Below are 12893 nucleotides of genomic sequence, written 5' to 3'. Positions count from 1 at the left end.
CCGCCCGCGCCGGATCCGCCGCCCAGTACCCTCCTGGCCCCGCGCCCTGGACTCCGAGGAGGCCAGGTAGAGAGCGGCTCGCGCGGTCCCCGTCTGCGCCCTCAGCCCCGCGCTGGGCAGCGGGACATGCCTGGCTCCGGCGCCGCCACCTCGGCTTCCGCTTGCCCTTGAGTGTGGAGCCCGGAGCCTCCCTCGCGGTGCGCTGGGTCCCAGAGGGCCAGAGGCCACCAGGGGGCCGGCATCGGCGGGAGCCCAGCCGGGCGCGCCCTCGGCCCTCTCCCACCCACGTCCTCCGCGGCCGCCCGGGTCCAGGGGCGCAGCGGGGAGGAGACCCCGGCCAGGGCCAGGGAGCGCGAGGGCGGGGCGGGGTCCGGCGGGGAGGGGCGCGGGCGGGCGGGGACCGGGGCGGGGGCCGGGTCCGGGGGCGGCGGCGGCGCGGGCGGGAGGAGGAGGAGCTTCCCGCGCGGGGCAGGGGCGGAGCGAGCGGCCGCGCCGCGGAGCCAAGTGAGTTCGCTCCGGAGCCGCGCCGCCGCCGGCCCAGCATCTCGGGCGCCCGCCGCCCCCGCCGCCGCCGTCAGCGCGGGGATGTAGGATGCAGGCGGGCGCCAGGTTCCAGCGGCGGCGGCGGCAGCTGCAGCAGCAGCAGCCCCGGCGGCGGCAGCCTCTCCTCTGGCCGATGGACGCAGAGCCGCCGCCGCCGCCGCCCTGGGTCTGGATGGTGCCGGGCTCGGCCGGGCTGCTCCGGCTCAGCGCGGGGGTCGTGGTTCCCCCGGTGCTGCTCGCCTCGGCCCCGCCGCCCGCGGCCCCGCTGCTCCCCGGTCTCCCCGGCTGGCCGGCCCCGAGCGAGCCGGTGCTCCCGCTGCTGCCGCTGCCCTCTGCGCCAGACTCCGCCGCCGCCGCCGCGCACCCCTTCCCCGCGCTCCACGGGCAGGTAACGTGTCCCCGTCCCGCCTCGGCCCGGGTCGCCGGCTCCCCCGCTCCTGGGCGCGCCCTGCCCGGCCCGGCTCTGGCCTCCGGCTTGCGCGCCCTCCTCCCCGGCGGTCCTCGCCGCCCCGAACCCTCAGGACGCAGCCCGGCAGCCGTGCCTCGGCGAGAAAGTTCATGCTTGGACGCCCGGTTGTCCACCTCCGCAGCTTTGGCAGGTGCCTCCGGGTGTCTGGACGGAGCCGTGGAGGGACCCGCCGCCCAGGCCCGCGTGGGGACCGCAGGGAACTCGCGCCACGCCGGGGGTCACTGTCCACCGCGAGGTGCTGAAGTGGCTCCGTGACCGCCGCGGGCCGTGGCTGACATCGCGGAGAAGTTAGGACTTTCACAGTCTCTGCCAGACTTGAAAGCAAGCTGGAAATCGATAGCTGTTTCAGCTGTTTCAGATTCTAATCTGGTTTGGGTTTTTCCCCCTTTCATTTGAAAATAGACTCAGGGCAATGCTTAAGAGAATTCCAACCGATGGAAGTGGCCGGGAAATCCTGCCTTCGGTACTGAGGGATGTTACCGGAGATTCCCCTGCCCCAGGCCTGCCGGAGTCCACCACATTCGCTAATGCCACACTGCACTTTAGAACTAGAGTTTGGCTTTTAAGACATGGAATTAAAAAGAAAAAGTGACTGAACCTTTGATAAATGGTGCAGCAGAGCTAGGCGGGCTGGTTTGGGCAAGATTCATTGTCAGCTAACTATGCAGATGCATTTAAATCAGGGAATAGCGTGCATTTTATTCCAAGGATTGACCTCATTAGCATATTCAAATGGATGTTATGTTAGAATACACCATTTGATTAATTTAATTCCAATATTATCTTGTGAGCTTTTCTAAAAGATGTTGTTAAACTCCTGCTAAATTGGTCTTTAGACTTAATGATACATCACATATGCAGCACTGGATATTGTATTTTTATGTGTGATGCAGTTTATTTTGGATTTTATTCAAGAAACGTTGGTAGTTTTTGCCGTTATTTTGGAGGGGTGTTATATCAGAGTGCTGCCACTAGAGGTATATAATGTCAAGGAACTACATTTTTTAAATTCTGTTTTAAAAAACTGCATTTTTTCACTTGTATAAATTTAAAAGAAAATTTAAAAAACCTTAGCATTAATCTTTTAAATATTTTTGTGCTACCCAGCTTCTGTAAAGTAAGAATATGTACAACCAGAAGAACATTTTCACGTAACAGGAACATCACAAATGCTTTTACGATTTTAAAACAATAGGTACTGAAACGTTCCATGTCAGTGAGCAATGCATTTTATTAGTGCCTTATGAGGTCTCAGTTATTTTAATTAGAGAGACGGTGTCCTGAATTACCAGCCCCTTTCCCTGACTGATGTTTTATTCTGTGCATTGAGATCTTCAACTTATAAGATGCTTAGTTTTTTTTTTTTTTTTTTTTTTTTTGCCATAGAATCTATTTGTATTGGTGAACCTTGTATTGGTGAAACTCGGAATCTTAACTTCCTAGATATTTTCATTTTGAAAGTATTAGTTATTTGTAAAACGACAAAAGTAATTAATACAAAATGCAATGCTGAAAGGAATATTATAAAATATAGCCCTAAGCCTGCCTATAAAAATAATTTAAGAATTAGAAAAGGAATACCCAGCATTTCTCTTTTTCATGGTGGTTTCTCATTATCTCAGAGTAGAAACCCATTTCTTACTGCGTGCTTGTGGTTTTGTGCTTAGAAGTTCTTTTTCAGTATTGAAGAATGCAATGTTGGTAATGCTTTGTGATGATTCAGATATGAAAACTTCTATAATTTTTTCTTTGGTAAATACTTATAGTTTTTCTCGAGGAAATTTATCTGATAATCAAATACATACATTTTGAAATACCCTTTTCAAAGCAGTTATTCCAGCATGTTTTGGCATGAAGTCGAGTGGATGGATTCAGGCTAATGCAGCTGTCTTTTCTTGCTTGGCTTGCAGTGGCTGTTTGGTGGCCATTCTCCGTCCCTAGGACTGCCCCCCTCTTCCACAGTGGAGCTGGTGCCCGTCTTCCCACATCTCTGCCCTTCTGCTCTTGCAACCCCTATTGGGAAAAGTTGGATAGACAAAAGGATTCCTAACTGTAAGGTAAAAACGCAAGTGATTTAATTGGATAAGGGGCTTTTAATGATTAAGTTGTCGAACATCGACATAACAACAAAAATACCCATGTATTTTCTTGTTGCCATAAATTGGCCATCTGGGTATAGAAATAAATCATTTCAGGATTGGATTGATCTGTTCAAAAATATCAGCTGGTGGGGGGCATTTTGTTTTAGTTTAGGATATTTGGATTCCACAGGGCAATGTAAAATTTCCAATTTTTGAATCAGAGTCTTTTTTAAAATTTTTTTGTTTTTAAATTTGTAACCATTGATCAAAAATCTAGACTTGAACATTACACAATACACAGTTGAAGTTTTAAAAGTCAGTTTTTCTTCATATGATGCTTTAAGTTTTCATCTTTCTAATGGTTTGTTTTGGCTTTCGGGTTCAAATTTACTGACTACATTTTGTTCACAAGGAAACTAAAGAAGTAAATTATTGATTTGTCGTACAGCTTAGTCATTATCTCATTGGGGTGATTCTTCAATCAGTGAACTGAACTGCTGGGCTGAAGTGACCAAGTCAATAGTTGAAGGCCGGCCCAGAAGACATTAGCTAGATGGTGATTGGTATCGAAGCCCTGTAGAACTTCTTTAAGTTTTAGAATGATGGTTTTATAGAGTCCCCAATAATAGAATGTTCAATGTTGGATCAACGTAAGGCAACACAAATATTTTCATGGTCATGTTCAGCTTTTATCATGCACCTTGCCTTCAGTGTTATGCTTGCATTATTTTTCGACAGATCTTTTTTAATAATTCCTTTGCTCTGGACTCAACGTGGATACATCCTGAGGAGTCAAGATTTTTCCATGGGCATGAAAAGCCTCATTTGCTGGCAAATCAAGTAGCTGTGTCTCTGTCCAGGCCGGCTCCTGCCTCCAGGCCGCTCCCCACGGTGGTGTTAGCACCTCAGCCCATCCCAGGTTGGTGCCCAAATAACATTGACAATGTGTGTTTCATTTTTGCCTCAATCATAAATTAGTTTTATATATGAAAACCATACTCATCATTTTAATGAAACAATTATCTTGGTAAAATATAATTTCTTTTCACAAGCATGAAGCTTTTTTAAAAAAACTAGTCTTGGATAGCTTATCCACTATTTTTTTCTGGGGTGGGTGGATATGAGATCTGATGTTGAAGAGATGGCTGAAGGGGTTTTCACAGAATTGTATTTGCAGTGCTCTATTTTTAGGATTGGACCAGGTTTCCTGCTGATAGCTCTTAATAGGGGTACTAATTGATCAGTCTACTCTTTAAAAAATGTTGCCTCTCTGTGGCGACGTGCAAGGAATAACGTTTGCTGGTCTGTAGGACGCGGGAACATGTGTGATCTCTGAATTTTGCCTTCACGTTGCGGGTGATAGTGAGATGGACTATAAAATGCCCTCTTTGAAAGATGGATTTTGTTCTATCTTTGGAGTCTAGTGACCTGAAAGAACATTTGTCCTGGAACAGACTCCCATGAAACAATGCCTGGATGAAAGATTGTATAATAAACCTATATAGTAACAGGGGAATATAATCATCTTATGAATTTTTAAATTGATTTTTAAAATCACCTTAACATGTGGATCATTTTATAAAGGCAAATGCTGCCCGTGCCAAAATTGTCATGCAACACCTTCCATTATGGAATATTTTATGGCTTCAGAATTACATTACCTTCTTGTAATTTCTTACCTACCAAGCTTGTCTCAATATGTGTCTCTAAAATTTAGTAATAAGATGTTCTTGTGAATAATGCAGTGCTGATTTAGGAGATATATTTATTTTGTTCTCCGTTTGCCTACACATTTATTCCAATTTGCTATGAATCTTGTTTAGTAATAAGTCAGGAAGAACAACTAAACTATTTGTGTTTCTCATAGGCCTAAATGATTTCTGACTGCAACTTGTCCTTGTAATTATGCATTAGGGATTAATTGGAATCTGAGTGAGCATGGTACATGCACACATTTATAAACATTTTACACTAAGATGATCATGTTTCCTATTTAATTTAATGATGATAAAAGATGATTCAGTGGCATGTGTTATATGAGGATGACATGACTTTGGAGGGTTCTTTTGGTATATGAAAAGGTAATATTTTAATTTCCTAATGCATTGGCAATAACTGTCATGAAAATAACCAGCAAATGTAGTTTAAAAAATGGTGAAATCAGCTCACCTGTTCCTACAAAGTCTTTATGTGAACTTCCCTTCTCTCAGTTCACCCCTGAGTACAATACAGACATTTCCCACCATGCCTTCACCTTCTTCTTAGGAAATTCATATATAAATGTGCTAAATATCTTTTAGTTGGAGAAGCTTATGGCCACCTCTCATAGATTTTCCATCTTATGGACATCGTTTACTTACTATTGTGTGGCAAATATGCAATACTTCATTAGAAACATATTTGTATTGATTTTACCTTCTTTGATTTTTGGATGTATCTATTTTTTAAATTTTTACAAATTATTTTTATAATTTTTTGTGGGTACGTAGTAGGTGTATATATTTGTGGGGTACGTGAGATGTTTTGACACAGGCATGCAATGTGAAATAAGCACATCATGGAGAATGGGGTATCCATTAATGGATCTATTTTTAAGAACAAAATAAAATAATATTTCTTATAAACGTGATAAATAGCAGAACAACCTTTCATTCTAACCTAGTCTACTATTCAACAAAGCTTAGATTTTTCTCTTCTCTGCCCTTTTTTTTAATTTATGGATCATATATGAATATAACACCTACAATTTTAATTATGTTTTGGCGAGAAGTGTACCTGACACCAAAGGTAATGTAATAATAATCAAATGTATTTGTTTTGAGATGGTAATTTCTGAGTTGCTTCATGAAAACTTTACTTTTTTGATAAATTTCAGAATTCTTTGAATTTACCTAACTTTGGAATGCACATATTGAATGTCTCTTAGGCCAAAGAAAGCATCTAAGGGGTTATTTATGTGTTACTAACTGCTTAACAGAGAACTGGGATAAGAACGGGGACAAGTGAAGGTGGTAGGTAGGGTAAGCTCCAAGTAAGTTAAAAATTCAGGTAAATCGTTTTAATTTTACTGCAGTTAATGAGAAAATAGAACCTTATTAAGACACTCACACGTAAATGTTCATATATGCTGTAATTACTAAAAATTACTATTAAGTTTTCATATCCTATTATGAATTGATAAATTTATATATTATAATAATGTGTATCACAAATATATATTATAAAAGTACGCATTTACAAATATATGCATGTACTACATATAAAATATATAATGTATAAATCTATTATATAATAGTTATATTACAAAGATCAATCTTGTTATAAAGTTTTATATTCAGAAATAAGTGGCCTTAGAATCAGATATATTTTCTCGATCCCCTTCAAGTTAATCAGTGAAGCAGAAATAGAGCTCCCAAAGAGCTGGAAGAGTGAATCAAACTCACTCATTTTAAACAGGTCTAGTGAGCTAAGCTTATTTTCCTTTCTTGGAGAGGTAGTAATTTTTCTGTAATGATCATTCTTTAAGTACTTTTAAAATTTGCACTGTTGTTTTAGGGATAATAGCAATTTATACTATGAACTCAAATGATGTAACCCAGAAGGCAGGTTTGTTTGAATGAACTGGATCGTTTGTTGAGCTAAGTTGGAATCTCTCTGGTAGAGATGGGGGTGAGACTAATACCGGACCACCCCTCACTTACTGTTGATTAAGAATGAACTGCATGGCACAGAGTCTCAGATAATATAAAAGCACAATTTGGATGAATTTGGAAAAGCTATCTAAGCTTTAATAATCATTATAAAGGACCCCATTTTTATATACACTGCACTCATTCGTGACCAGGAGGATGATGGTCGCCTGTTATCCCGCTCCGTTGTAAACAAGCCTGTTGGCCATTTTTGAGCCTCCCAAAGGGCCAGCCTCCTCATGCCATCACCTCGGGGGCTAGCCTGTCAACATATGACCTGGGGGAGAAATGCAAGTGGCGCATGCTCTCTGCAGGTGTTTGAGGAGAACCTTAGCGGGGGATCCTCAGGTAAGGCCTCTGTGGCCAATGCCACCTTGAGGCAGGAAGAGTCGAATGAATTCCAAATTAAGGACATAGAATGTCCAAAGACACAAAATCAAGGGGAGCATTTTGTAATCAGGCAATTCCGAGTAGCCAAGTGTGGGCTGCCGGAGGAGACGTGGCAGGGATGGGCTCTGGGGCCTCTTCAAACAAGTCCCATCACATGAGACCTGTGGGGTGAGTCAGTCCCCTGGATCCTCACGGACTGTTGGGGGACTTTACATCATTCTTCCACTCAGGATTCTTGGCTCCTCCAGGAAAGTGTGAACTTGTTCTCAGGAAGCAGAGGAGCCACAGAAGAGGCAGAGCCTTCTCACAGACAAATACATCCAAGCATGCAAATAATTACACCTGCACTGGAAACTAAGGTCTCCAATTAATAATTTTGCAGCTTTCAAAGAAATTCCTCCTGATCATTGTGAATGGGTTGAATGGAGAAATTATCTAGGACCCATTGATTCCCAGACCTCAGAAGCTGATTCAGGGCTGGACAGGCAGGGAGAGGCCACCTGCCCCACAGTCACCACCTCTTCCTCAGCAGTGCCTGTGCATCAGCTGCCACATCTCTGTCAACACCTCCCCACTCCCTGCAGTCCTGTCAGTCCCTCTTCTTCCCAGGAAGAAGGGGCTCACCTTGCATCTTAGGACATGTGGTTCATCACAGGCAGATGTGGAGAAGGGTCTGGGGGGTAAGAGTACCCTCCAATGAGTCTCTGTTTTCTACTTCTGAAAATAAGAGCTTCGGAGTCCTTCAAGCCATTCAGGAATTAAAGAACTTATATCAAGAATATCAAGCAGTGGGAGGAGAAAGTAATTAATTCAGCTTCTGTCCAGCAAAGGCAAATGAAATAGAAGGATCTTGCTGGAAACTAGAGATTTATGTAAAAGTTGTCCATGTCCCGTTGCCTGCCAGCTTAAGATCAAAGAGCCTGATTCTACCAACAGACACCATGATGGGCAAAACAAACCAAACCAAAACAAACCACTGGCTGTACCTCTCTTCATTCAAAGATGATGAAGAGAGAGACAGGGAGAGAAAGTGGAAGATGAGGGCATCTGAAGTATTCTGCTTCATCAAAGATTCATTTGCTCAAAAGCTCCAGAAGAGAAACATATCTGAGAAATGGATTTTGCACAGGAATTAGTAACCATTTTAGGCAAAACAACTTTTGCCTATCTTAATAGGTAAAAGAAAATAGAACATAGAAAAGCAGTAAAAGATAAACTCAAAAGAGAGTTGGCCAATGTGAAAAGACAGTTTGAGGAAATGAGAAAAGAATGCAAGGAAACTTTTGAAAACTAGCAACTAAAATCATTGAAGAGAAGAATTAATTATGCATCTGATGATAGAAGACAGCATAGAAAGATTCTTAAGCATGAATAGATGTGACTGTGAGAATCAGATTGTAACAGTGGAAGAAGGTGAGATCTGTGTAAAATAGAAAGCAAACAACAAACCTATATTGCTTTGACCTCCTTAAAAACACAGATTTCATGAATGGAAGAAAATTTTTGCAATCTATCCATCTGACAAGGGGCTAATATCCGGAATCTACAAAGAACTTAAACAAATCTGCAAGAAATAAACAAACAACCCCATTACAAAGTGGGTGAAGGATATGAACAGACACTTCTCAAAAGAAGACATTTATGCAGCCAACAAACATATAAAAAAAGCTCATGATCGCTGGTCATTAGAGAAATGCAAATCAAAACCACACTGAGATACCATCTCATGCCAGTTAGAATGGCGATCATTAAAAAGTCAGGAAATAACAGATGCTGGAAAGGATGTGGAGAAATAGGAACGCTTTTACACTGTTAGTGGGAGTGTAAATTAGTTCAACCATTGTGGAAGACAGTATGGTGATTCCTCAAGGATCTAGAACCAGAAATACCATTTGAACCAGCAATCCCATTACTGGGTATATACCCAGAGGATTATAAATCATTCTACTATAAAGACACATGCACACGTATGTTTACTGCAGCACTGTTGATGATAGCAAAGACTTGGAACCAACCCAAATGCCCATCAACGATAGACTGGATAAAGAAAATGTGGCACTATGCAGCCATAAAAAAGGATGAGTTCATGTCCTTTGCAGGGACATGGATGAAGCTGGAAACCATTATTCTCAGCAAACTAACCCAAGAATAGAAAACCAAACACAACATGTTCTCACTCATAAGTGGTCATTGAACAATGATAACACATGGACACAGGGAGGGGAACATCACACACCAGGGCCTGTTGTGGGATGGGGGGCTAGGAGAGGGATAGCATTAGGAGAAATGCCTAATGTAGATGACGGGTTGATGGGTACAGCAAACCACCATGGCGCATGTATACCTATATAACAAACCTGCAAGTTCTGCACATGTATCCCAGAACTTAAAGTATAATAAAAAAAAAAAAAGAAAAAAAAAAAAAAGAATTGGGAGGGCCTGGAAGTAAAAGATCTAGCTATGTTAATAGAGATTCTTTACAGATGCAAATTTTCTCCTACCAAAGATGGCTTGCAGGGCCGTTTCAAGGTATGGCAAAGAAACATGTTTTGGGGGAAATATTTTGGTTTTTCTTCCTTGTCTCATAATGTTATACCAGAGTCAGGTTGGAAAATAAGTCAATATATGTAAGGTTAAATAAAACCCATCTGATGAGAAAAAGAAAAAATATATATCTCCCCTTTAAAAAAAAAACAAAAAAACAAATTTCAGCAGAAGTAGTAAATGGGGCAAAGCCAGCCGTATATCCTGCTCACCATATCCTGGAGGCATTTTATGAATGTTGGAGGCACTACTTAAAAGAACACAGAAGTTGACACGGCTTCAGGCCATTCTGCAGTACTAGACAAGCTTGGTTCATGGGGAAAAGTTTAGAGAATTATGAGGAAAGCATCTTGTGATTGAAGCAATTTATGCCTCGCAAGAAAGTCATACAAATGCGTTAGTATGGAAAAGATGTTCTTAAAAAAGCAATCAACTGAATTTACCACACCTAATGTTTTCACCTCAAATTCTCTGTCTAAAATTAATGTTGCTGCTGCTCTGTCTACATCTTGTATTTTATTCTTCTTATCAACTTTTCCTTATTTTTGTTGTAAGCTCAGGTCAATTATTTAAATGTACAATGTCTGCCTTTGCTTTTTGAAAACGAAGTTTAGCATATTTATATTTGATTTACTATGCATATATTTATCTGTAATTATTACATTCGGCTTTTTTATTTTCTTTTGTTATTCTTTTGATTTATTCTGTTTTTATTTTTGTGGGTGACATTCACATTTTATTTCATTTTGTTTACTTTTGTTTTATATGGTTATTTTGAATGTGTTCACACTGATCCTATTTTCTCAAGCACTTATCAGTATGATTTTTTTTTAAAAAGCAGATGAGGTTACGTTTTCTCAGTTTTCAAATCATTGAAACACAATTACTTTAGAATTCTATGAAATATGAGACATTTGGAAAAAGTTTATTTTATCAAATTTCATTTTTTCTTTTAATTTTCTCAGGTAAGTGATAAATACAGCTCAAACAAGAACTAACAATGGAGATGTCAGTTTTCAAAATATCTGTAATTATCAACAATTTCTGTTAATCCTTTAGGATATATGTGAGTATTTGTTAATTTGGTTGCAGGAATGAGTGAAAAATTTAAAGCAATATTTTTATTTACAAGAGTTTTTTATGATAATCATAATCTGGATACATAAATTATGTCAGTAAAATTGAGGAGGTGAGAAAGACGGATCATGAGAGTATAAAGCCTTTAAAAATCCTTCACGTTTGTTAAAAGCAGAAGGAGTAAGAAACCCTCAGTCTTGAAGACTAAATGAACAAAGTTACCTAGGACTGAAATTGATAAGGATTTCTTCCCACTAACCAGTTGCAAGTGCTGAGTAAAAAGCAATAACACCCTATCACTGGTGGAAGGAGAGGGACATATAGGAATCCTTTTCTGTGGTGCAGGGATGTAAGGCTGGCTGAAAGTTGGGGTAAGGGTACAAATACTGAAAAAGATTTTCATACATGCCAGAATTTGTCTTAATCAAAATACATTTTTAAAGGATTTGAAGCTTGTGGTGCATTGAAGGCAACCATGACAACAAAATCCAAATCCAGGTCCACCCCCTGAATAAACTGACAAAATTGCATTCACTAACAGCTTGACATAAGAAGGGATGTGCCCATTCCCAGGAGTAAACCATATTTATCTCATTCATTGTTCTATTTATGATGCCTAGCACTTAATAAATAAAGTTACAAGACACACAAACCAAGCAAGAAGTGATAAACTATTGACAAGATACAAAATAATCAACATAATCAGACCCTAAGATGACACAGATGTTAGAATTATCAGATAGTTCTATGATTGACCATGATTAGCATGTTAAATTAACTCATGGAAAGGAGAGCAACATGAATGAACAGAAGGAGAATTTCATCAGCGATATAAAAATATAAGAAAGTCAAATTAAAATATTAGAAAAAATGAAACCTGGCATAATGAAAAATTACTTTGATGAACTCCTGCATAGATGTGATACAGCCAAGAATTAGTGAAATTAACGATAGATCAACAGACCTGTAACAAAACGAGAAAGCAACTGAAAACATGGAACGCCCTTTTCCAGAGCCAGGAGAGAATATCAAATGGTTTAACTTATGTATAATTGAAGTCTGAAAAGGGCAAGGAGAGAATACGTAGAAGATAGAATATTTGAAGACGTAGTGATCAAAGGAAATAAAAATGGACATTATGAAACTATAAATCCAAGAAGTTCAGCAAATCGTAAGACTAATAAATAGCAAAAACAAGAAAAAGCTGAAATTGAAAACTAGATGAATCACATTTAAACTTCTGATTCAAAGAACTTTATACCAAACAGAAACAATTATTGAAAGCTAAGTGGAATAAAGATTTTTAAAAAGCAAACAAAAGCTGAGAAGAATTCATTCTCTGTAGATTTGCAGTTCATGAAATTATGAAGAAGCTTATCAGTCAGGAATAATATACTAGCATAAAGTTACCTCTACATAAAAGAAGAGTGCTAGAGATGGAATACATTAAGGTAAAATATATATTTTTCTATTTTTAATTGTTTTAAAAGATAACTGACCATATAAAGAGCAAAAGATAGTTATATAATGTGTAAAATTATACACAAAAATGTGTGTCAAAAATTTCACAAAGAATGTAAGGAAGGAATTGGAAGTGTGGAATTGTAAGGCTATTGTACTATACATTATGTGCTATAGTATTATTTGAACGTGCCAAGTTAAAGACATACTTTATACCTTTTGAAGATATAAGATATAAGTATGTCTTTAAATTCACCATCCATTCAGATTAAAAACAAAACTATACAAAAAACTGCCTATAAATGAACTAGGAATTAAAGGGGACTTCCTCAAATTGACGGAGGACATCTAAGGAAGATCTGCAGCTAACGTTGTACTTAATAGTGGAAGGATAATGTTTTCCCTCTAAGATGAAGATATACTTTATCTTCGAAAGATATAAAGCAGTAGAGCAGCAGACACTTAAAACTGTGAAAAGAGTTATAACTAGTAAAATAATTACGGAGATTAAAATGATATGATAATAAACAACCCAAAAGCAGACAAAACAAGAAAGCAAAGGATCAAAATAAAGTTGGAACAAATATTTTAAAAACTATAAAATGGTAGATTTAAATATAAAGATCTAACCTCCCTAAT

At 40.0% G+C, this 12893-nt stretch overlaps 1 protein-coding gene across 2 annotated transcripts in view; it reads left to right on the top strand.

The window, feature by feature from the left end:
* Nucleotides 1-475: 475 nt before the first annotated feature.
* TCERG1L (transcription elongation regulator 1 like) overlaps nt 476-12893 on the top strand; it is a 219687-nt gene continuing 207269 nt past the window's right edge. Inside the window, exons 1-3 of one of the 2 annotated variants that reach the window (XM_034931729.2) lie at nt 476-931; nt 2923-3069; nt 3832-4012. In XM_034931729.2, coding sequence (XP_034787620.2) covers nt 593-931; nt 2923-3069; nt 3832-4012 — 667 coding nt within the window. In that variant the 5' untranslated portion in view covers nt 476-592. The remainder of the gene's footprint in view (nt 932-2922; nt 3070-3831; nt 4013-12893) is intronic. The other variant, XM_034931730.3, reaches the window with a different exon arrangement.

The sequence above is a fragment of the Pan paniscus genome, chromosome 8 (genome assembly GCF_029289425.2).
Source record: "Pan paniscus chromosome 8, NHGRI_mPanPan1-v2.0_pri, whole genome shotgun sequence".
Lineage (NCBI taxonomy): Eukaryota > Metazoa > Chordata > Mammalia > Primates > Hominidae > Pan > Pan paniscus.
This window is presented reverse-complemented; position numbering and strand designations above follow the sequence as displayed.